General features: G+C 43.9%; 1 protein-coding gene across 2 annotated transcripts in view; it reads left to right on the top strand.

Moving 5' to 3' along the window:
- Nucleotides 1-25,708, top strand: part of DSCAM (DS cell adhesion molecule) — a 656,085-nt gene that overhangs the window by 496,159 nt on the left and 134,218 nt on the right. For both annotated transcript variants that reach the window (XM_081078404.1, XM_081078403.1), the window contains exons 12-14: nucleotides 23,319-23,515; nucleotides 24,549-24,645; nucleotides 25,253-25,381. In XM_081078404.1, the coding sequence (XP_080934530.1) occupies nucleotides 23,319-23,515; nucleotides 24,549-24,645; nucleotides 25,253-25,381 (423 nt within the window). The remainder of the gene's footprint in view (nucleotides 1-23,318; nucleotides 23,516-24,548; nucleotides 24,646-25,252; nucleotides 25,382-25,708) is intronic.

The following is a 25,708-nucleotide window of genomic DNA, read 5'->3' as shown; positions in this document are numbered from 1 at the left end:
TCACACGATTACCTGTCTGTGCCTCTGAGTGTTCTGCTCTCTACAATGAACACCCTTCCTCCTCTGGGTAAAAGTTCCAGAATTTTATTTTTGTAAGCAGATATCTATATCTAGGTATGTAGCAGCTGCTACGTGCCAATGATTGGAGTCCATACAATTGAGAAGTCATCTTTGACTTCATGGAGTTACAGTCTGGAGGAGTGGTGGAAGGACAGTGAGGTGTGGATAATAATGCATATGTACGTGGTATAAACTGGGAGGTGTGGAGAGAAACCCGGGCATTTCAGTAAACTGCTCCCGTGGTGTTTGGTGAGCATGATGGACTCCAGAGGACACATCGCTGCCTTCGGCAAGGTCCAACGCTCCACCTGATCTGTGAGCTGATAGTTCTGCACATTAAAAATGCAATGCCTCAGTGCACATTTATAAGAGAAGAAAAAACAGTTATAATACCATGTGCTGGCAAAGGTGTGGAGAAACAGGGTGTCGCATACTACGCCAGTGGAGATGTAAAATGGTGCAACCACTCTGGAAAACAGTTTGGCAGTTTCTTATAAAACTAAGCTAACACTCACCACCCGATCCTCACCAGGCCCAGGAGCACTGACTCCAGAAGCATGAATACTTATGATCACAAAAATCCCTGTATGTGAGTGTTCACACAGCTTTATTCATAACAGCCAGATTCTGGGAAATAGCCAGGTGTCCTCCAACAGGTGCATGGTTGGCCATCGCTGGTCCACCTGTCCAATGGGGTACCACTCAGCAGGGGAACAGGGCTGAGCTGTTGCACACAGCACCGTGATGGGGTGGCGGATGGCAGCTTGCTTGCTGACACCAGTTGATCTCAGAGGTTCTGCTGATAGCACATTCTCAAATGACAAAACTGCAGAGATGGAGAAAAATTGACTGGTTGCCAAAGGACAGGGATAGAGGTCAGCGTGGGGCCGGGTGCCAACACACCGAGGTAGCAACAGGGACTTCTTTTGTGGTGAGGAAACAGTTGTGCATCTTGACTGTGGTGGTGGGTATGTGAATATATAGTTAGATAAAGTTATATAGAGCTACACACACACACACACACACACGCACAGATGCAGGTTACACAGTGGTGAAAACTAAGTAAGGCGTATAGTCTAGTTAATAGTAATTTCCAGTGTCAGTTTCCTCGCCTTGATATTGTACCTCAGCTACATAAAATCTCCACACTGGAGAAGCTGGAGGAAGGGCACTCAGGACTCGGTCCTAGTTTTGCAACTCTCTTTGAGTCTATCCAAATAAGTAATTTTTAGTAAGTAATGCCCCCGAAAGAGTAATGCCAAAAGACAAAAGACAGATGGATATGTAAAATATACAGAGGGTGCAAAAAAAATGTATACACATTTTAAGAAAGGAAAACTGTATTAAAATTGTATTACTCAGTATATACCGAAAACAAAAGCTGAATACAAGTCACATTGACTTCTGCAATGACAAGAGGTGCTCAAAGTGGTTCCCATCAGTGTCCAGACACTTCTGATCACAGGAACTACTGCTTGAGCATAGATGACATCTCTTAAAATGTGTATGTGTTTTTTTGGCACCCCCGGTATGTGATGTAGACATTAAAATGTGGGAGTTCAGAGAAGAGAGGTCACGTTGGACATGTGAGGTCAGGAAAAGCCTGGTGCGGAGGGATCTTAATATGAGCTGAACAAGGAAGGGTGCATGGAAATCAGAATTGGAGAAATGGAGATAACTTTCAGAAAGGCAGAGCAGTGCCCACCAGCCATGGAGCAGGAGACACGTGTTCCCCGGCCACACGTATGGCATGGGGGAGAGGGAGGAACCCAGCATGGACTCAAGTGCGGAAGCAGAATGTTTGGTTAATAGAGGAGTTAGTTAGTAACTGGACACAGGCTATAACAAGACTATAAAATATCTCAGATTGTAAACTGTGGAAATAGATAGCAAATAATGAAAAGCCACTCTAAATTGCAAGCGAGAGAATGTCATACTAGGAGTGGCATTTCAGGAAGCCGAAACTGTCAGAGGTTTAGAATAGATTGGAGGGGATGAAGGAAGGGAGGGGCAGACAAATCGATTAGGACAGGATTGCCACAGCCCGGCACAGGCTTGAACTAAGGTGATGGTCACGGCACTGGGAAGGACACGTCTAATTTAGAAGATGCTATGAACGTTGACTAAAAGGGCCAGGTCACCGCCTGGATGTAGGGATCTGGGATCAGTCCAAGGTGGAGCCTGGGATGCAGGAATAAGGGGAAGGAGGGACATTGGGGGGAAAGTTGCCACATTTCATTTGCCCACGTTGTGATTTTGTCATTCCATCCGATTGGAAATATCGGCTGACTTCCTGAGATGTGAGACTGCAGCTGAAAATAGGGTGGGTCAGGGCTTTTCTGTAAGAAATCATCAAAAGCAGATGAGATTGGCAAGAAAAGAGTGGACACTGAAGGGGGATGTAGACACGCTGATATGGGCAGATGTTCCCCATTCAGACTCCAGAAGATAAGAAATGGCTCTTCACCAAGCCCTCCCCCTTGCCACTTTGTTCAAGGCCTGCCCTCCGCCCAGACAGGTTCTGGCTGGGAAGCACTCCCTACAGAGGCCTGTACTGCCCGTCCCCTGCCTGCCGCTCCCTTAACAAGCTCTGCCACAGGCTGTTGTCACAATGGAAGCAGGGGCACTGCATCAGCCATGGCAGCCAGTTCTGAGGGTCCCCGACGCCAGAGAGGAGGGGAATCACTCATTGTCTGAGGGGCTCCGGCAGCCTCTGTGAGGCCACAGAGCTTGTCTCTACAATTAGTCCTGATTGCAAGTTCTGCAAAGTGTGCCCCCTCATTTAGCCGTCAGCTTCCTTGCACTTAGAGCTTCCAGAAAGCAATCACCATAGTCAGACCTTGTTTGGGAGGTTGTTTGTTTGAAGGGCTTTTTCCTTAGTTGGAGGTGGAGGGATGGTGTCACCACCAGCAAATGTTTTTTAGATTGTTCTAGAAGGTCAGAGCTACCTGTTTTAGTATATGTGCTGCTGAAGTGAACATGAGAGATCAGCCTGTTTTATGTTGCTGTTTGGTTTTTTAACATGAAGGTGAGACAAGGAGGGATGGTGCAACACCAGGGAAATTTTCCAGGGAGAGGCTGCAGCTGCCTTCCCATGTCTGTGTTGTACTTACACAACCCAAGGGAATTCCATTTGGTGCAAACCTCCACCTTTGTATAGAGAACGGTTGTCTTAGGATAACTGTCTATGTGTTCTCACCACACTCCCAACATTTCTTCGAGGGTGAGATGGAGAGGAAAGGGTGCTTCTTTCCCATCTTTTCTCTACTGAGTGAGAACACTGGCTTACTAAGGAATGTGAGGGGACGCAGTGCCATGAGCACCTGGAAAAAAGGGGGCAATGTCTGTGAATGCACTAGCTCAACGGAGAATCTGCATGTCCAACCGGAAACTGGGGATTTGCTGCCATTTACATGGACAGTGAATTTGCTGGCCCAGCAATGCAGGCTCTGGAAGGGTCTTTGGCCATGGTTTACAGACAGCTCTGTGCACCTTTGATCAGGTGGTCACTGGGCTGCTCACACCTGCATCGGCGCTATTTTTTTTTTAATTTATTTATTAGTTTCAGGTGTACAAGACAAGGTGATACTTAGACGTTCATCATTTATATCCCTCACACTGTGAACCCCTCTCCCCCCATCCACTATCCCTCCGACCTCACACCGAGCCATCACATTATATATATAAAATTATAGTTGGCATTCATTATTGTTTACCTTCTGGTGTACAATGCCATGGTCAGGTATCCACTGTATCCCTGAGGTGGTCTCCCAAATAGGACGCATGTCCATCGGATACCCAACAAAATCTTTACAACATTATTGAATACCTTCCCCAAATTAATTTTCAAAAAACCCTGAGGCCATCTTGTGGTTACCAGCTGCTTCCAAATCCCTTCACCTTTCCCCTTATCCCCAACCCCCCCCACACCCATTTGCCAATGATATACCTGATAAGGGATTAATATCACAAATCTATAAAAAACTTACTCAACTCAACTCCAAAAAAACAAACAACCCAATTAAAAAATGGGCAGAGGACTTGAGGAGACATTTTTCTAAAAAGGACATACAGAAGGCAAGAAGACATATAAAGAAATGCTCAACCTCACTAACCATCAGAGAAATGCAAATAAAAACCACAATGAGATACCACCTCACTCCAGTCAAAATGGCTATCATCAATAAATCAACAAACAACAAATGCTGGCGCGGATGTGGAGAAAAGGGAACGCTAGTGCACTGTTGGTGGGATTGGAGATTAGTGCAGCCACTATGGAAAACAGTATGGAGGTATCTCAGGAATCCGAAAATGGAACTACCCTATGATCCAGTAATTCCACTCCTAGGCATCTATCCGGAGAAATCCAAAACTCCAATTCAAAAATCTGTATGCACTCCTATGTTTATTGCAGCACTTTACACAATAGCCAAGATATGGAAACAACCGAAATGCCCATCGGTAGATGACTGGATTAAGAAGCTGTGGTACATTTATATAATGGAGTATTACGCAGCCATAAAGCAGAAAGAAATCTTATCATTTGCAGCAACATGGATGGATCTAGAGAACATTTTGTTAAGCGAAATAAGTCAGAAAGAGAAAGACAAGTACCATATGATCTCACTTATATGTGGAATCTGAAGAAAAGAATATGTGAATGAACTAATCAGAAACAGTTTTGGGGACACAAAGAAAAAACCGAGAGTTTTTACATCGGCGCTATTTTAATGGGACCTTAGATTCAAGCCATTGAGCTCGTGTTATTATGTCAAAAGCAACATACTTTGTATGTGTCCTACTTATAAAAGTCTCAGACAAATCAGAAAAAATAAAGAAGAAAGGGAATATTACTCATTATTCACCACTGTTAACGTATTTACTATCTTTTAAGACTTTTAGTTTTTATTCCTACATATAGATCTATTTCGAGATAGAGGGAGGGAGGGAGGGAGGGAGGGAGAGAGAGATAATACACCTTTTAAAACCAAAAAAATGATTATGCCCTATTGGCCTTTTTATTCAATCAATAATATATTATGGATATTGTTATGGACTTAATTCTGTCCCCCCGAAATCTATATGTTGAAGCCCTATCCCCCCAGTGTGACTGTATTTAGAGATAGGGCCTTTAGAAAAGTAACTAAGGTCAAACAGGGTCTTTAGGGTGGGGCCCTAACCCAATAGGACTGGTGACCTTATAAGAAGAAGCAGAGACACCAGGGATGGGCGTGCACAGAGAAAAGACCAAGTGAGGACACAGCGAGAAGGCGGCCATCTGCCAGCCAAGGAGAGAGGCCTCAGGAGAAACTACACGTGGTGACCCCTTGATCTTGGACTTCCAGCCTTTAGAGCTGTGAGAAAATTAATTTTGTTTCATAAGCCACCCAGTCTGTAGGGTACTGTTATGGCAGCCTGAACAGACTAATACAGGCATCTTTAGGGGGGTTCAAATATAGTTTTCAGTGTTTTAATGGCTGAATAATATTCTCTTCTATGACTGTATAATTACTTATTCCAACAAACAGGAACATTTGTGTTGTGCATTCAGGTTTTTTTTTTTAATTATAAACAAGGTTGCCATGACTATCCTTCTCCATAAACTGTACCTAATCAGTTTATTTGGATAAAATACAAGAATGGAATTGCATGGTCAAAAGGTGTGTTCATGCCAAACTGTGTCACATGGGACCAAACTGGCTCATGAAAAAGCTGTACCAACTGGCATTCCATTTGTGGTATTTGAGTACCAGCATCCCCACCTCCTACCGACATAGACATGTTCAGTCTTTAACCTGCTCTGCACTATTAGGCAAACGTGATCTTTTCACTTCATAGCAAAACAAGTTCAGTCTCTTGATATCTGATTATTGAAATTTCTGTTTCTTCTTTTAAAACGTCTCTGTTTCCTGTATTATGTTTTTGGAGATGTTTTGTTATCTTAAATATTTATGAACCCCTGCTTTCACGTGGTAATGCTTTCTCGGTTGGATATAACAATATCTTTCCAAATTTGCCTTTTTTTTCTTTAATTTTGGTTGGTTTATCAGTTGGCGTATGTATCGCCACACAGAATATTTGAATTGTTATGTAAGCTTTACCTGATGGTGTCTGGCTTGGCTATCATGCACACAATTTCTTTTTCTCAAAGTCTTTACCTAAATTACTTATGAACATTTTTTTTACAAATATCAGGGAAAAGCAGGGGTTAAGCATATATGATACACGCATTATTTGGAATTTAAAAAGCAGGGTTTATACATTTTGATATAAGCAGCAGTGTCCACATGAGTCAGGAGACTGTTGGGAGCTGGACTGCCCCATCGCTGTGTACCAGGGGGTCTCAAAGGGTTGTCACCAGACAGCAGCACCATGGTCTCAGGGGACCTTCTTAGACGCAGACTCTGGGGTCCCCTCCTAGACCTGCTGAGTCAGAGGCTGAGTCATCTGCACTCCAGCCCGCCCACTGGCCAGGCGACTCTGCAGCAGGCTCAAGTCTGAAAACCACTGCTGTGGCCACTGCAGGCAGAGCTGCCCCTGACCTCACGTGCGTTTCCCCCAGAACATCCTCCAGTGGTTTCACGCTTCCATCCCGTCCCTGTCACGAGAGACACACCCACGTGGAATAGGGCATTTTCGTTACAGCTCATTTGCTGTTGACACACGCACACACAACTCACACACGTTTAAAACCCCAGCCATCGTACTTCCTATTAGAACTGGCTGGATTTCAGAAAGAGATACCGTCACAGCCCAGGGTGAATGGAGAGCCAGAACTCAGGGTCCCCTCCCCTCTGGGCACCCAAGCTTCTTTGTTCTTTGGGGAGGAAGCAGGTGCTGCTACCGGACTCCAGGAAGCCTCTGGAGGCATGCTGCTTCCATGTTAAGTAGAAAAGGTGGAATAAAGGAACACCTCCCGTGCCTACTGCACAGCTACTTTCCAGTCTGGCCTGGAGAAAATAATGCTACAGTCTTTCCTCCTGGGAAACGATACGTGATGCTATTCAACATGCTTTCATATGCCTGAGTATTTTGAGACATGCTTAAATATTCCCTATCCCTGCTTTATACACATATCAGGGGAAATACACACTACAAATCCTCGTCTATCAAGACAACGAACTGGGGAAATCAGAAAGGAGGCGTTTTTCATATAACACTTTAATCGATCATTTTCTGTGGCTTTTTGCTCAGACGTGCACTGTGGAGAGCACGTCGCTGTGCTGAAGTGGGCACGTCCCTGCGTGGACGAGCGTGGAAGGAGAACTGCTAAGGGCCCAGCGTGCGCGGCTGGCTGCGCTCATTCTCCTCCGAGCAGGGGAGTCTTCCTAGTGGGGTTTCTGCTTCATTTAGAGCCGTCAATACCTCAATTAGTGCCTGCTGGACTCCCCGGGGAGGGACAGTTACACATGCCACTTCACAAGCCTCTGAAATCTAAAACCCCCCTGCGAGTCGAGGAGCCATAAAATATCCCCTGCTCTCCAGGGATCCCTTGTTCCTTCCTACCTCTTCCTTTCTCAACTGCCCTAAACTGAAGACACCAAAAGATGCCGCCTGCCAGCAGTCACGTTGCAAATATCCCACAAAAGGGCCAAACGCGGGGTTGCTGATTCTACGCCTGGTTCTGAAGTTCCCAAGCCACAGCACAAAGCCAGAAAAAGCGCTGACTTTCGGTGCATGTGTGTGCAGGTGTGCCAGAGTGTGTGTGTGCATGTGCACTTTTCCTGGCATTGGCTCATGAGTTAGGACACGGTCTCCATCCTTGAGGATCATTAATCCTACCATTCAGTACGTGAGAAGAATTTCCGCTGCTCTGAATTAAGAGAGAAATGGCAGCTGGTTCAGGCTGTCACGAGGTTGGGATTAGCTGTGTTGCGGGTTCGAAGAGGTGTGTTTCTGTCTACAAAACCGCTGGTGTTAACTTTGTATCTCCAAGGCCTCTCTCAGCCAGCCATTGCTTTAAGCAAACCTTTAAGACCTTCTGAGCACTATTTGAGGGAGAAAACTCTTAAGAAAGAAAGAAATATATAATGGTATATCTATTTTCTAACAGACATTAAAAATGCACATTGTCTTGGCTTTCACCCAAAATTTGGGGGAAAGAATTTAAGATTAAGAAAATCCAGTGGCTCTACTGGCTCAGGAATCATCCCTTAGGCCACCAACACACACACATAGAGGTGTGCTCACATATGCACATCCATACATACATGTGCATATAGGAGAATGTACACAGGCACACAGGCACACTCACACGTCACACATGGACATAAACCCTTCTCCTACGGATCTGTGGCAATCGTCCCTGTGAAAACACCACTCAAAACCCTCTTCTTGGAAAGTAAGCAGACCATCAACCCATTCCTTTCATATCAGAATTTATCACTTAAAAAAAAAAAAAAAAACTCCCTTTTTTCTTTCTTTGAAACCTATGCTGCCAATTTCTAGGTAATATGATGGATACAATCATTATGTTATTTACTGAATTTGTTAATATTTTATTTAAAGCCTACAAACATCAAATTTACATTTAAACGTGTTTTATCTATTGCTCAAGCTCTATTAAAAAAAAAAAACACATGATACCTTAAATTTTTAAAATCTCTTTGATACCATCCCCCTAACACTGTTTTTGTTTTCCCCTCTGGCTCTTGCGCGCGCGGCGCGCGCGCGCGCGCGCGTGTGTGTGTGTGTGTGTGTGTGTGTGTGTGTATGAAAAGCTCTTCGGCCTTGGCGGAGTGTAAATCTAGCTTGGAAAATGGGTGTGGATGCCAACATTGGCTAGAGAGGAAACAGCTGATATTCTAAACCCTGGACAGTGTACAAAGGACGTTCTGCCTACTTGATCTTGGCAGCTGCTCTGTGGTGAGGGACCATCGCCATGGTACCCACCGAGGAATCAGCTCAGAGTGTAAACACCCCCTAAGATCATAGCTCGTGAATTGGCAGAGCCAAAATCGAGAGTCAGGTCCTCTAACTGTAAACCCTGCACTATTTCCACCACGCCCTCACAGGACACTAAAGGAAGGCTCTCAGGTGACTTGGGAAGGCGAGGGAGGGCCGATGCAAAGGCCAGCTCTAAAGTGGTGGTCGTCACCTGGACAGCTTGTTGACACAGACTACTGACCCCAGAATTTGCATTTCTAACAAGCTCCCAGGTGATGCTTCTGCTGGTGCAGGGACCCCTCTGAAGGAACCACTGTTGTGGACAGATTCATAACAGATTGCTGGTGAGATCACAAACTTGTATAACTATTGTTGACAGCTGTTTGGCATGGTCTCATAAACAGAAAGATAGGTGGTCTCAGAAACATAAATATGTGTTAACTAGAAATTTCACTCTTCTACATGCTTTCTAGAGAAATTCATTTGTAAGTGTCCAGGGTTCACGTACAAAAATGTTGTAGGTGCATTGTTTGCAATGGTCAAAGCCTGAAACCTCACAAATAAAGAAACCATGTAATATTCATACAAAGAAATATACAGCAATGAAGAGACCTACAGGCACTGTAGCACATACCACAAAAACATAAAACAGAATAAAAGAAGTTAGACGCAGAAAAACACAGAGAGCATGATGAGATTGTACGTACATTCACAAACAAGCAGGACTCACCTCTGTTCTTTACGGATGCGTACCCAGGTGGGAAAACCCTAGGCAGCCCCGTTTTCTGGTTCCACCACTTAAAACCATTGGCCTTGAATTCAGTCTTCCTGTCCCTCAATTTCTGCCCTCCTGGAATAGGGGTGATGATAGTACCTACCTTCTAGGGTTGCTCTAAAGATTAAAAGCTAATCAAGTTCTCGACATTGGGCTTTAATACATGTTAGCAATAAGTATCATCCTCAGTATTACACCAGGTATCTTTAAAAGGACTTTTTGTGTCCTTGATGCTAGCAGAGTCAAACAATAAAGACATTCAGGAAAAAATGATAAATGAACCAAACATGATCCCCATATCCAGATAACCAAATTAACAAAAACACATATGTGTCGTATGCAAGGAAATGGGAGCATATTCTCGGGGCCCAAAAGGAGATGCTGTTCTAGGAATGGGTACTGGCACAGGATGAAGTCCAACTGGTCAAAATGGCTTCAAGGAAAAGATGAAATGTCAGAAATTAAAAGTATAGTAGGGATCACAGAGACAAAGGCAGGATGAAACTCCTGGGCACTGCCACACTGTGGCTAAGACTCTTCCGGAGGAGGAAGCACCTAGAATGCCCTAAGGAGGAGGTGGCTCGAGCACTGATGCTGGGAGACACTGCCCCGAGTGGCAGCGAGCCCCAGGCAACGGTGTCAGCAGAGTGTGAGATTTGTCACCACCATGCGGCAACGGGATGTGCTTTATCTTCTCTCTCTTTGCTTCTCCGTCATAAACAGCTGTATGTAAAGCTTCTGCTCAAAAGTTAGGACATGGCTTTGGATCTAACTACCGTGTTTCTCCGAAAACAAAACCGGGTCTTATATTAAGTTTTCCTCCAAAAGACACATTAGGGCTTATGTTCAGGGGATATACTCCTGAAAAAGCATGCTAGGGTTTATTTTCTGGTTAGGTCTTATTTTGGGAGAAACACGGTATTCTGTATATCCATCCCCAAGCCACTAGAAACTGCTGGTTCTGTTTCCATGGAAACCTCTTACCTTCTAAGAACTGCACCGGAAGACTTTAGAAGGGGAAGGCTTGACGGGAAAATCCATACCCAAGCTCCTTGGATCCTCACATGCTGTTGGCCTTACTCTGCATTCCCCAGGGTCCTCTCCATGGGCTTCCTGGTTGTCCTGGTGACACGATGGTAGGCTTCTCTGGAGCCAGTGATCAGAGAGAGAGAGAGAGAGAGAGAGAGAGAGAGAGAGGATGATTACCTGCCCATCTCTATGCGACTTAGAGAAAAATACTGTTTTTAGTAGCTTTGGGTTAATATTCATACTTGTCATGCAAAATAAATCAAGTTTCTTCCAATGATGTGCCTTGAAACAAGTTCAGAGTGAGTATCATATAAAACCCATTAAATGGTCTCCGTCTTTACGCTGACACAGTTAATCAGGCCACGAGGCTCTGACAAAGCTGCCAGGAAGTGGAGATGGTGTCAGTCTTGTTAAAGTTTAACATCAAATTCAGCCCACTGTAGCTTGGAAAAACATATTTGATTAATGGTTATAATCAAAGTAACTTCATTATGTAAGCATAATGGCCCAGCCAAGATGATATTTTAGTGTGTGCTAAGAACTTATTAATTCCTGGCTGGAGAAATCATTTTCTTTATGGGGATTAGAGCTGCCCAGTAGGCAGCCTGACTCGCTAAAACTTTTATGAACAATAAGTATTTGGACAGGAGGAATTTTTGATTCCGCAGCAGTGATAATGGCACTTTGTGTTTCTGCGGGGGCTTTCTTCCGACACACTCAGTGGGTTCCACTCACATAATCTCATTAATTCTCATCACAGCCCCTGGGAGGCTGCAGATCTCATTGTTCTTACAGATGAGGAAATGGAGATGAAGCTGAGAGGCAGAGACCCCAAATGGAGAAAAAGCCAAGCGGCCTTTGAAGGCCTTGAGAAGAAACAGGCACAGGTTTGGAAACCATTTCACTAGCAAAGTGTTACAGACATTTTCAGGAGGGATGCTTTGTACACCAACCATCATAGAAGCATTAGTTGCAACAGTCAAAACGGGGAAGCAACCCAAGTGTCCATCGATGGATAAATGGATAAACAAAATGCGGCATATACACACAATAGACTCTATTCAGGCTGAAAAAGGAATAAAATTCCGACACACCCTATAACATGGATGAACCTTGAATGTATTATGCTGAGTGAAATCAACCAGTCACAAAAGGACAAACACTGAATGATTCTGCTTGCATGAGGCCCTAGAGCGGTCAAATTCATAGAGATAGAAAGTGCAATGGGGGATGCCAGGAGCTGGGGGGAGCAGGGAACGGGCGGTGAGTGTTTAATGGGTTCAGAGTTTGAGGAGGGGAAGATGAAAACATTCTAGAAGTGGATGGTAGAGAAGATTGCACGTGATGTGAATACACTGAATGCCCCTGAACCGTACACTTAAAAGTGGTTAAAATGGTGATGTAATACAGAATTGTACACCTGAAATCTATGTAATTTCACTAAGAATTGTCACCCCAATAATTAAAAATAAAGTGGTTAAAATGGTAAATTTTATGTTAGGTATTCTGAAAACATAGGTTTCCTGTGATTGGGAAATGCAACTGTGGGTTCCTTGATGGCCCCCAGGAGAGGTAAGGATAGGAACAGACGTTATAAGGAAGACTAATGTTGATGGGTTGCACTATATTAGTAAGGGGACGAACTGCTGCTCTCCTTAGGGTCCGCCTTTGTATGCATGACCTTCTCTCATCATGGCATGAAAGACAGAGGAGGTCACTGGTGCTCTGGTCTGTCTTCAAGACTGTGGCTAGTCATGCCCAAGCCTTGCCCGAGAGATTGGCCCCTCCCAGGCCCACTTTTTCGTTTTGCTCTGGGTCCTACAACTCTTGTAGCCAGTCCTGCAAGCCTCACATCTCAAGTACGCAATGGGCTTGCAGGAGGCATGTTGGGGTCCTTATTTTGCGGTTCAGGAAATGGAGCTGTCAAAGACATCATGAGACACCTACCTGGCAGGGCAGATACCCTCATCACGAAGGTGGTTTTCCCAGGGCGAGGCTTATCCATTGCACCCCGGGTGTGCTCACCCCTGCAATTTCCCCAAACGTGGGAGACTCGACTGCGTAATTTGTGGTGCAGGGGGACTGTGCTCGCGCTCTCCCCTATTAAAAGTAAATAAATAAATAATAAAAAAGACATCATGGGGAGTCTCCCTGAATGAAGTCCGCCCTCGTTGGAGGAGCTCCCAAGATGCTCGGGCTGCCCTTGGGTCCCTGTGGCCATAGGTTCTGTGTCCTGGGGCCAATCTCGGGTCCTCCTGTATGGGTAGGCACAGAGGCTTTGCACTTGGATTCAGAAGACCTGGGTTCTCCTTCTAGATCTTCCATTTATTCATTGCATGGTGTTAGGCTAATTACTTACCGCCCCGATCCTATTTTAATATGAGTTAATGGCTAAGAATTCCCCTTCTCTACTGAGAACATGTATGCTGCTGTGGGATCGCATATGTAAAAGTGTCTGAAACCCGAAAGGTTTTCAGAAAGGATACAGACGCATAGATGTATAATTTACTGTGCGTGTCTTAGCTTAGACCCACTTAGCTTCCCTAGACCCTGGAGGAAGAAAGAAAGAAAGGGAAGGGAAAGGATAGGGGATGAGAGGAGAGGGAGATGCTTATTATCCCAGGGATTAAAGAAGATAGCTTTACGGCATTCCTTTTGTGGTGCGGGTGATGCTTTCAAAATCTTACTAGATGAAAGAGAGCCTTTGATTAAGGTTAGGAGAAGGGCATAGAGGGACGATGTTCTAGTTTAGCCAGGTTTAAACCCTCCAGTTCTGTTGCCTTATTTATAAATAAAGTAGAAAGGGGACAAGATATCAAGTATTAAATGAATCCTAAAATTCTCTTATATTCTAATCGTAATTTATTTCCCTTTCAAGATAGGTGTTTGGTGCCTGCTCCTTGATCGCCTGCATAGACGTCTGCTAAAATGACTTTCAATGCAATGAATCTGCTAGAAATGTTATTTCTACATCTCTCATGCATATTTATAGCATAATTTGGAATCCACTTAAATGGTACTTATTAATGTGTCTTGGATCATTTCTATGGCCAGAATTTCTATCCCATTCAAAAGAAGGAGAGAATGAGGAAAGTGGGGAGTAGAAAGACATATGGAAAGGAGAGGAGAATTAGAGCTACAAAAAGCCTTGGGGATCATCCTTTTGACTAGTTTTGACCCACATTGTATAGTACGGTCAACTGGAGAGCTTTAAATAAATCTATCCCTGAGCCCCACCTCAGCTCACCTATGAGTCAGATGAGAAATGGAGACCCAGGGCAGCCAATGGTCTTGCCCAGTCATGGCAGCATGACCGTGGATAGCATGAGGATGGAGCCTAGACTCCTTGATCCTAGTCTCCTTTCTCGGCTCCTCCATGTGTGAGAGGGGCCCTGCTCTAATCCAAGGCCACCAGACCCCGAGTCACACCTGCAGAGTCGAGTCCAGCACTTCCGGTGGGTCTCTACCCTGAGCAGCAGAATTCAGGAATAGGGCTGCCATCTTAGTGCCTGATACCTGAGCTACTCACTGATTCATGTTTCCGCCTACGTCTATTTTAAAATAGAATAATGAAAATTAAGTATTCAGTAAACTTTTATCGATGAATGACATAGCAGCAAAAATAAATTTTGATTCCAGTCTGTGCATGAAATGCTCATTGTGGAATCCAGGCAGTGGATATGTGGCTGTTCAACTTTATGTGTGTTTGAAATTTCTTCATTGGGGGTTATGTAAAAAAAAAAAATGTAGTTGAAAAAGTAGTTTAATGTGTTTCTGTGTCAGAACATCTCCCTCCTTGGCCCTCCCAGCTGGAAACCCTGGTGTCCCTGCCTCTGTTGTCCAGCTCAGGTGTCGTCCATCCTTGTGGCTTTGTTCGTGGCCCCACACCCTCCTCTCCTACCTCTGTTCTGAACACATGGAGGGACGGAAGGACTTCCCAGGATTCAGGACTTTCCTGCTCAAACGTGGGAAGTCCTGGGTATCTGGAAGGTGGGCCACTCTCTATGATGGGGTCGTTATTGATGATGATAATGTTAGTTTTAGGATAAAAGTCATTCAAGTCACATCCTGGTTGACTCCTGTATCTGAGCCTCTGATGCTCATTCACCTTCTCTGGTTTTCTCTTGTCTTCTCTGTAAAATCAAGGGATTCAACTGGATGCTCATGACAGGCAGCTTGTCTATCCAGGATCCTTTGAATTTCCTTTTGTTTCTTTTTCAGTGGTATTCTCAGCAGAACTGGGAAGAGAAAAAAATAAAAATGTATTTGGATCAGTTTTGTATTATTGGTAAAGACATTAAAAAGTAGAGTAAAGCTTGGAACTAATCTTTAATATTAGTGATTGGTTAATATAAATTGTCATTCTCTTTATGTCCTTGTGTTGAAAAATCAATGTATGTATTAATTTACTGCTGAAACCTGTGCAAAGATACAGTGATGTGCTCTTCATATTAGTTGGGCTTACTGTTATGAATAAGGTCAGTTATCGCTTGTAGGTAAACTCACCAACTTCTCAGTGCCTCTGGCATGATGGAAACACCCTTTCAAATTTTTAATGTAGTGACATACCCTCCGATGTACGGTCCTGTTGGGGATGGAGGAAGGGAAGAAAGCCCTGATTTCTAGAGTTTGCCGGTGTCGGTGGTGTAAATCCTCCCACCATTTCTGATTTCAAGCTAAATAGGAAATGTCACTGGACTGCAGGGTTGGGTCACGATGTGCATATCAGCTTCCTCTGGCTGGTGACAGCCACCCCACTGCATCTTTATGCTGCAAGAAGTAGGTCCCATGAGGCTTTCTCATACCATAGGAATGCAGACTTGCTGAACAAGAAGGCGCTCTTAGATGGTATCATGGTTTATGGAGGAAATTTATACGCTGTTACATAACAAAGTGAAACAGCACCCACCTTCAGGGGCAGTTTTGCAGGAGAAATGCACAGCACACAATCTGTGAACAAAGCCCTTTTGGTCTGGATTTCCTCTGCTCTGCTCACGGGGTTTGCCCACCACCTGTCCTTGGTGCCAGTCCTGGTAAATCACCCCATCTGTTTGTTTTACTTCAGAAATCTGTGCAAAGCACTACTCTGCTGACATGTTGTCTTCTCTCAGTGTCCACGACTGTGACAAATGAAAAGGTTGTATCTTCTGACGTTAGCATTGCAAAGAGCCATGATAATGATCCTCCTCCTCCTCCTCCTCCTCCTCCTCCTTCTCCTTCTCCAAATCCTTTGACCATTTCTTTAAAGGGCTGAAAATACTTGGGTGGGACCACCATAGGACATGGGCTTGCCAGAATATTTCTGAGAAAATGCAAAATTTATTACCCAGAACTAATATACCCATTTTGGTGGGACACTCTTCTAAAGGAGCTCAGTCATATGGCAACACCTAGTTATAAGAAAGGATCATACATACATTCTTTTATTCAGGCATATTTTTATATAATGTCTCCTGTTACAAACTTGGTAAAGAAAGGAAAAATGGGCTTGGGGAGGCAACTGGAAATCTGTGCTCAAGGTCAATAGTCCATTCCTATTGTTAGAGTTTAAGAGGGCACAATAAATAATACCCCTGAGTTCAGAATCAAGCGAAGGATAGACACAGGAGTAGGGTAGTTTGATATTAGCCTTCTGGAGTAGGTGGGTTTTCAAATCTTACAGTCTAGAGTTAGGGAGACTTCCCCACCCAGTTCCTGACAAGGCTGGAGACACAGACTTCCTTTTACTTGGCCACACCCCCTTTCACTACCAGAAGTTTGCAGATCAGACACATGTTCTCTGCCAACAGATAACCAGAAAGGACTGGGCCACACTGGGCTGGGCAGTTCCTCCCCAACTCCCAGATCAGATAAGCCACTGTCCCTCCATGCAGGAGAGAGGTCAGGAGTGTTGCTCGAATAGAAGATCCCTCTACACGGAAGCCAAAGGCATGGCGCATATCCTACCTACCTGTTTTGGCTGTTGGGACCTCACTTCCTTTGTGATGTTGCTGTGTATTTCTAGTCTACAAAGTCTTCTGCATGTATACAGTGGTATGTTAGTATAGTAGCCCTTCCTGATCCGTGCTTTTCCTTTCCATGGTTTCAATTACCTGCTGTCAACCACTGTCCAGAAATATTACATGGAAAATTCCAGACATTAACAACTCATAAGTTTCAAATGTTCCAGCATTCTGAGTAGCATGGTCAAATCTCACCCCACCCCACTTCATCTAGCCTAGGATGTGAATCATCCCTTTGTCCAGCATATCCTTGCGATATCACTCGTTAGTCATTTAATATCCATCTGGTTATAAAATCAGTTATCAAAGAGAGAGAAATCACATTCATATAACTTTTATTACAGGGTATTGTTATTATTGTTCTATTTTTATTAGTTATTATTGTTAGTCTCTTATTATGCTTAATTTATAAATTAAACTTTATCATAAGTCTATATGTATAGGAAAAAGAGTATACGTAGGCTTTGATATTATCCATGGTTTTAGGCATCCACTGGGGTCCAGTGGATAAGGAGGGACTACTGTAAATGTTTAACTGTCATATCTCAAAAAAACTTATGAATAATCATAAAATATGTAATACTAGGTATCAGTTCATTCTCACAAAATATTTTCATTGCTTTTCAATGAACTCTGTCTGCAGCCACCCTGTGACACCCTACATTCCCAACAGATGAACCAGTGTAGTTCCAACATGAAGTTTAATTACTATTTTTGTTCATAGTAACTAATAAGATGGAAGCAAAACAGCAAAGACTTACATGGGAACTCCATTCATTTGTCAGTGGGACTGAGTGACTTCTTTGCTGAATTGGATGAATCAGACATTTTTGCTGAATTTTTCATATTAGAAGAATATTTTCTCAATATTTCGGGCTATGTACAATGTAATGGCTTCAGACCTTTAGTCTTCATGATTAACTCTTCTCCATCTCTTTCTTAAATTTGGTAATCAGCAAAACAATAAACCAAGCCCTAATGCATAGCATCTACAGAAGTGGACATGAACTGACTCATTAACATCTAAGTCCCACATCTGCCTGAGATCCCAGACTAGTCGACCCAGAACCCCAGTTCCCTGCAGCCCTGGCCATTCCTGGTGCAGTCTCGACCCTCCATCAGGCCTAAAATGCAGGAGCCACCAGGCAGCTTTTCATGTCTCCCCTTGGCTCAATGCCTCATCCCCAGATATTCCCACATTTCAACGTCAGTTAGAGCCAGCTCCACAATCATTGCCACAACCCCTGGGCCCCCAGACTCCTACCCCCAGAGGCAAAGCAACAGAGGGCTCCTTGCCTTAAAAGCAAAATAAATCCAAACACAAACATAATTCAAGTGAAAACAGAAATACTGTGTTACCTAAGTGTCTTCTTCTTCAATAAGTTGTCAGTTGTGGGCTAGACAGAACAGAGACTGTCCTATTTGTTCTTGGATACTTTAATTAATTTTCCCATTTTCCTCCACATTTTGGCCTTCAGTTTTATCCAATGAATCTTACTATAGGAGACCAATTTCTTTCTTTAAAAGAGTAAGTAATTGCACAAACAAAACAAAGCATCTTGAGAGATACTCAAATAATGTGCCTCGTGGAAACAGATTTGTTTTTTTTTAAACTAACATCTCAATCGTATTTTAAATTTGTAAGTAATTTTATAACGTATGCAAATATGGAGTTGGCAATTATCATAAACAATTATTGTTTCAACTAGGAAAAATTCCCTTGGCTTACATTATTGAGATGCTATAATAATATCCCATCCTAAAGACATTCTTCCAAGAGCAGTCCTACTGCTTGCCATGTCAGTGTTCAATAGACATTCCTGATTCTTTCTCCAAATCCCTCACAGGAAAAATGACACTGCCAACTTCCTTTCTGGGACATTTTTAAGGAGAAGGCATTCAAGGATGCTTCCAGAGAGATGTTGAGTTCGTCCAGCATCATTACATGAGTAAAATGTCTACAGAACCAACTTCTTCTACCCTCTTGGACACTTAAAATTTTTTGTTAGTCATTTTGGAAAGAAATCTTAAGTACTGTAAATAGTTCTATGTCTAATTAAAGACACCACACCAAGCCAATGTAACGTTTTCTCAATGGCTGAGGATCATTTTTGAACACCCATGATCGGGGTATCCTGCAGTGCCCTGAAACACTCAGGGGTGTGAGGGCCTGACTGCAGGGGGGGCACACCATGTTTGCTGGACATGGTGGTCCCACGTCACCACGCTTTTTGAGATCCATGCCTCCTCAGTGCCATTCCTCTCTTCTCCCCTATCAGCTCTTTCACTCTTTTGCTTTTGTTGGTGTTCACGCTTCTGGCAGCCTTCCATGCTTGCTAAGGGTTGGTTTTAATCTGCTGTGGGCAGAAAGTAATCTAAGCAACTTATCTGCCCTGCTTATGAACATGAAGAGACTCTAAGAGACTATCTGCGCTTTCTCCTACTGCTGAAATGTTTGCATTTTGTACAGGTATTTTAGTGCTATTTTGGGATTCTCCTTAGACACAATTTATGATTGCTTCATTTTTTTCATAAATATATTCCCTATGGTTGAGGTTTACTGAGACAATGCCACAGTAAAGAAAATTCTCTCTATGTTTAAAGGAAAAGTGATAAGGAGACATGTTGGAAGAATCTCACAGATTGGCCTGGCGTCTCCCCATCCCTGCATTCAGGAAAGTGGTCCCCAGCACCATGAGCTTGCGTCACAGTGCACAGGGCAGGCTGGGCCCCAAGCAAGGCTCGTGCAACAGAGCAGGCGTGACCCACTGCCCAGGGTACAGATATCCAATGCTCTGTGCAGTTCCCCCTTGGTCAAGGCGTGAGCGTTCGCCTTCAGCTTTCCATCCACACACAAGATGTCCAAGTTGCACACACTCTGTTCAAAGGAGCTCTGGAGCATCCAGACCTCTGATGGTCAACAGTGCAGAGTTGAAGGTGGAAGTATCCACATTGAGGAGAGAGATGGGGAGGGGTGGTCCACTCTGCTCTCCGCTCCTTCCGGAACTTCACCCTGGCCTCTTCGGCTGCAGAAGACGCTCTGCAGAGAGGGTGGTGTGCATATCCAGCCTCCTCTCTGGGTAGGGCCCCACAGTTGGTGGCTGTCTGGACCAATTAATGGGGCCATTGTCTTCCCACCTTGACAGTGAGATGGAGTACTGAGGGAAGGGACTTCTTCTGTTCCAGGTGCATAGCTCAGTAGAACCCTATCATGCTGCTACACAGGCTGGCACGAGAAACCTCCCACCTTCGTGACCTCAGAGGAGGAGCAGCTCTGGTCCCTGGGTTTGCTTCATCCTCCAAGGTGGCATGTGTCAACCCCTCCTGGAGCCTTCTTCCCCACACTCAGCAACCCTGTAGTGGAAGCACAGCGGCACGGTTTCCACAGCCAGTAAGCATCAAGCTGGAGAGGAAGATGCCAGCTCACTTTCTTACAGCTAGACCTGTCCATGGTTGAAGGGGAACATTCCTTTCCCCTCACCATAAACTCTGAATCTTATGAGCCCCTCCCCCTTTCTCTTCTGTGCTCAATCTTCTTCCACAGAGATTGCAAAATAGTGACACCGCTTGGGAAAACAGTGTGGCAGTGTTTTCAAATGTTAAACACAGCATTGCCTTGTGACCTGGCATATCCACTCCTAGGAACATACCCAGAAAAAAAATGGTAATATATGTCCACACAACAACCGGGACACAAGTGTTTACATCGTCATTCATCAAATCCAAAATTGGAAACAACTTAAATGTGCATCAACTGGTGAATGAATAAACAAAATGTAGTATCTACATACATGCAATGGACCATTATTTCACAACTAAAAGGATACACTATAATATGGATGAATCTTGAAAAACTCCTCAGTGAAAAAAAAGCCAGAAAGCTAGACACAAAAGAAAACATACCGTAGGATCCCATTTATAGGAAATGTCCAGAAAACGCAAATCTAGAGGTACAGACTATCTGTTAGTGTTTGCCTAGTTCTGGGAGTGGGAAAAGAAAGTGACTATGGACAGGAGGAAACTTTTTCGGGTAATGTAAATGCTCTAAAATTTGACATGGTGATGATTATAAATTCTACATAGCTGTATTGGGTTGTAATTGTGTGTGTATGTGTGTGTGTGTGTGTGTGTGTGTGTAATGAACATATACTTGGATTGGGTTGAATAGTGCCCCCCCAAAAGTTCATATTCACCAGGAACCTCAGAAGATGACCTTATGTGGAAATAGGGTCTTTGCAGATATAATTAGTTAAGACGACATCACACTGCATTGGGGTGGGTCCCAAGTCCAATGACTGGTGTCCTTGTGAGAAATCCATGTGAAGACAAACACTTAAGGATGTACACAATGTGAAGGTGGTGGCAGAAAGTGGACAGATGCTGCCACTAGCCAAGGAAGGCCTCAGGCTACCAGGAGCTGGAAGAGGCAGGGGAGATTCTTCCTTAGAGCTTTTAGAGGGAGCATGGCCCTGCTGTCATCTTGGTTTTGGACTTGTAGGCTCTAGAACTGTGAGAGAATACATTTCAGTTGTTGTAAGCCACCTAGCTTATGGTAATTTATAATAGCCACCCTGGGAAACGAAGACAACACCACAACCCATTCAACTGCACACTTAAAAGAAGTGACTTTTATGGTATATAAATTATACCGCAAGAAAGGTGTTAATGAAAATTAAAACATTCTTAAAATTTTCTTAAATAGGCTAGAGGGAGGGATGGATCGGGTTGGAGGATGGTGGAGCCAGTTTTACCGCTTCTCAGATATGCTGGAAGAGAAGTCTCACCACAGTTGTAGGTAACTTACTTGAAAATGTGAGACTCAGTGATTTTTACTCAGTTCCCAGTTTGTCCAGTCCATATCTTGCTATGCCTGCCACATGCCTACTCACTGTAGAGAAACTTCTAAGTGTGATTCCCATGGGTGTCCAGGCTACAGATGGCTTGGGATATGTCTCAAACCACTGTGGTAGGCCATAGGGGAAGACATGGCTGAGTAGTACATGCCAGTCTTAGAAGAAAGCATGGTGTGTCCACGGTCAGGTGCTTAGGGGGCGTTGGAGGGCTCGTGAGGTGCGGATTACAGAGCACCATTCTGACATTAGAAATGAGGGAGGATTTTTATTTCCATGATTGGAAACATGAGGCAAAAAGCAGGTAGAAATACAGACTTGTTTTGGTTATTTTTCAAATCTTCCTGGTCCCTTTTGATAACCTCTTGTTTCTTGGTCATGTTTCTAAAATATCTTTAAACATTTTATGTATAAATATTGTAGGGTCTGTAGCCAGTCATTCTAGCATGAGAAGTCCAAGGGAGGCTGATTCTCAATTATGGTGCATTGTTTTCTCATGGTTTATATTTTTGGTGTGAGAGCTCAGGTTCAGCAGAGGTTTATGTGGGAGAATTCCAGTGGGAATTCTAAGTGTGTTTGCTTGTGTTGGATTCCTCAGGCCCATGACCAAACTAAGGTCACCATCATATTAATCCTTTAGCATAAATTCAACTCCAAACCTATGTAGAGTCAGAGCAGCTACAAATTCGCAGGAGAAACATTTTTTTTTTCTTCATTCGTAACAAAATACAAGGCAGTCTGCTTCTCCCTTTGCCATTGTGGATTTTGTTGTTGTTGTTGTTGTTATAGTCTTGCTCTGAAAATAGAGCCCATTGAGGCGTCTGGCTTGTAGTTCTCATTTTTAACTTCCTGCCTCTCAGGTAATCAAGGTAGCAACATCATAATCCCTCTGGCCTTTCAACATCCACTTTTGTTTCCAGTTCCTGGGGTTTCTCTCACTTTCTTATAAGCTTAGTATGCATTTTAAAAGGTGCTTGTTATATATTGTCCAGCATTTCCAGGTGGTCTGTAGAATGGGTGTTGGGTCTTATGTCTCTAGCATGTTGCCAAGAATGGAAGTCTGTAGATGAAGTTGAAGGTGTAGAAGAGGGAACGTGGCATGTTTCACAAATGAAGGTTCCCGTTTTCTCGGTGAATTGGGGATGAGATCATCTGCCAAAGTTATGGGAGAAGAGTCGGTCTGAGGTCTTCCAGTTACTATAGAAATTTGTAACAATTATGGGGAATGGAAATGTCTACGTACAAGTAATTGCAGGACTGGTCAGCAGTCATCGGGACTTTAACTATGTTGATTAATAAAGTTTTATTTTCATAGTTGAAAATGATAGTTAGAAACATAGACGATTACATAAGGAGGAACATAATTTTTAATAGGAGTCCCCTTTCTAGTCTGATCAGCAAGTAAAATCATTTCCCAATATGTCCTAGGGCCCAGGGGCATGCCTGTGACCCATATCTTCCCTCAATGGGATTGGAAGAGAGCGACATCCTCTGAATATGAAACCACATGCCAACTTCTGTTTAGGGCTCACTTAGTCAAGTTTCATTTTTCTGTTACCTTCCCTCTATGTTCATCCTGATTCTTGCTCAGCATTTTCTTGAATAAATTTTATTTCAGAGAAACATCTCTCTCAGCATGATTTAGCTGAGTGTTGTGGTGGGAAACATCAAGAGCCCTGCTTGGCCCAATAAGTTGTGTCCCTTTTGGATTTGCAGTTCCTGCGATGGTCACGTCCTATCCAAATACTACCCTGGCCACTCAGGGGCAAAAGAAGGAAATGAGTTGCATGGCCCACGGTGAGAAGCCCATCATTGTCCGCTGGGAGAAAGAGGACCGGATCATTAACCCCGAGATGGCCCGTTACCTTGTGTCCACCAAGGAGGTGGGAGAGGAGGTGATTTCTACACTGCAGGTAAAAACATGACAAACACAGCAGACTGGAGTCTAACATCAGGGGCAGAACAAGCCTGTTCTTTCACAGAAGTAGGTGTATGTGGGTGATAAATAAATAGCAAATAATCTTGTGGAGCTCATAGATGAAACACAGTTTCTCTCCCTCTTCATACGGCGAGATTCGTGAGTAGCCCTGCAAAAATGGTGCTTTATCCTAAGTGTTATTAAGAGTAAAATTATTACGAACACGGCAGGGAACCCAACCGTAATAAAAAAAAAAAGTGAGAAATAGTCTCTTAATGACAGTTAATCCTGGAGGAATGATACCCTATGCTGTGTGCATGTTTTAACTTCCTATAGAAAGAAAAATTGGACAGGCTTTGGGACAAAAAATTTTATGAGGAAAGATATTTTGTTTGTTTGGAAAAAAATGCAACATAAAACATATTCTGTCCTTCATTTAGAATCATAAAAGCTAGAAAAAAAGTATTAGAGTCTTGTATGGTTTTTAGCGCAATAGGTAGTTAACTGAGTGGTGCTTTAGTATGGGAGGGCAGGCGAGGGGGGGGAGATGCTTCAACCCACACATGAGAAATAAAAAGCCCTGGGCTTGAAACACTGATATTGATTTAGGCACATGGTCCAATCCTGCAGTCCTTCCAGGGCCGACCTCCAATGAGGATGCTGCGCGACCAGCTTTATTCAGTATTTATAGATCTGTCTCTGTAAAGCAGGGCTGCTTTGGATGTTTTAAAGGCACATGCATATCTGGACTATCTATCAACCTGACTATGACATCCTACATAAATTATGCATCCAATTTAAGGAGCTGGCAGCTGACATCGCTAATGTACACGGAATCTACCCACCTGCACCGTTACAGTTGTGCTGAAATGATTTGCTCTGAGAGGGGTGTGTGCGCGCGCACGTGTGTGCCAGCGGTGGGAGGAGGGGTGGCAGTGGAGAGCAGACTTTTACACGTAAAGCCATTTTACTTGATCTCCCACTCTATGCTACTGAATAAAATGGATTTCTTTCTGCTTTACACATAGATTTTGCCCACGGTAAGAGAAGATTCTGGCTTCTTTTCCTGTCACGCTATTAATTCTTATGGGGAGGACCGTGGAATAATTCAGCTCACAGTGCAAGGTAGGAAGGAGATAGCAGAGGGGGAAAAACATGGTTGTCTCAGGACAGTAAGCGTATGCCCAGGCGTGGGCATCTGTGTGAGCACAGCTTGCTATGTAACACTTCTCATTCTCGCAAAAGTGTGAACTTGCGGAAGCCATATTTTGCAGTGCCCATGAATATGTCAGGGTGCAGCCTCAAAACACAGGGAACAAAGTCCTTAAAGGAACCGGGTCACATGGCTCGGCAGTCCTGCTGAGCACACAGCAGTGTAGCAGCTGCCTCCTCTGCTCCATTTTAGGCCTCCTCATACTGGACACTCTGAATGAAAAGAGACGTTTAACATCAGAAGTCTCAACTCTAAATAGTTCTTGCATGATAGATTCCAAACTAGAAGCGTGACATTTACATCCTTCAGCTTTGGCCCACCTCTGCACGTGCTGTGAAAATTGGCAGTCTGAGGAAGGTGGCATTTCTCCTCCCTAAAATGTGATTAGGAAAAAAAAAATGCTTCCAGGTAGAAAGCATCTTCCAGTGTGGGATGCTGACAAAGCGCGTGTGTGTCACACTCAGCGCCTCCGCTCGCGTCCCATGTCTGGACTAACCCCGTGTCGTGTTGATTGCACAGAGCCCCCAGACCCGCCGGAAATTGAGATCAAGGACGTCAAAGCACGCACAATCACCCTCAGATGGACCATGGGGTTTGACGGGAATAGCCCCATCACGGGCTACGATATTGAGTGCAAAAATAAATCAGGTAAGTCCTTCATTTCCTCCAGCTATATTTCCACTTCAAAAAGCCCTTTTGTTTTCCTCCATTTTTATTTACCTGTAAGAATAAATCTGAACTCATGGGCATTCAGAGGAGGCTTGTCTTACCAGTTGGTGTCTTTCCTGGCCGAAAGCCCCTCCACGTGTCTTTCTGTGGGAGGGAGTTCTGGTTCCAGGCTCACTCACTGGCTCAGCTCTGCCTCCTTTCTCTCTCTGAGCCAGCTGGGCCTCAGTCTTGCTTCAGGCCTCCCGCTTGGGCTTTCTTGCCACCAATCGGCACGTGCGCAGCTGCTGACAGCATTATATTTTTCTA

The sequence above is a fragment of the Rhinolophus hipposideros genome, assembly GCF_964194185.1.
Source record: "Rhinolophus hipposideros genome assembly, chromosome: 2".
NCBI classification, from domain to species: Eukaryota; Metazoa; Chordata; class Mammalia; order Chiroptera; family Rhinolophidae; genus Rhinolophus; species Rhinolophus hipposideros.
This window is presented reverse-complemented; position numbering and strand designations above follow the sequence as displayed.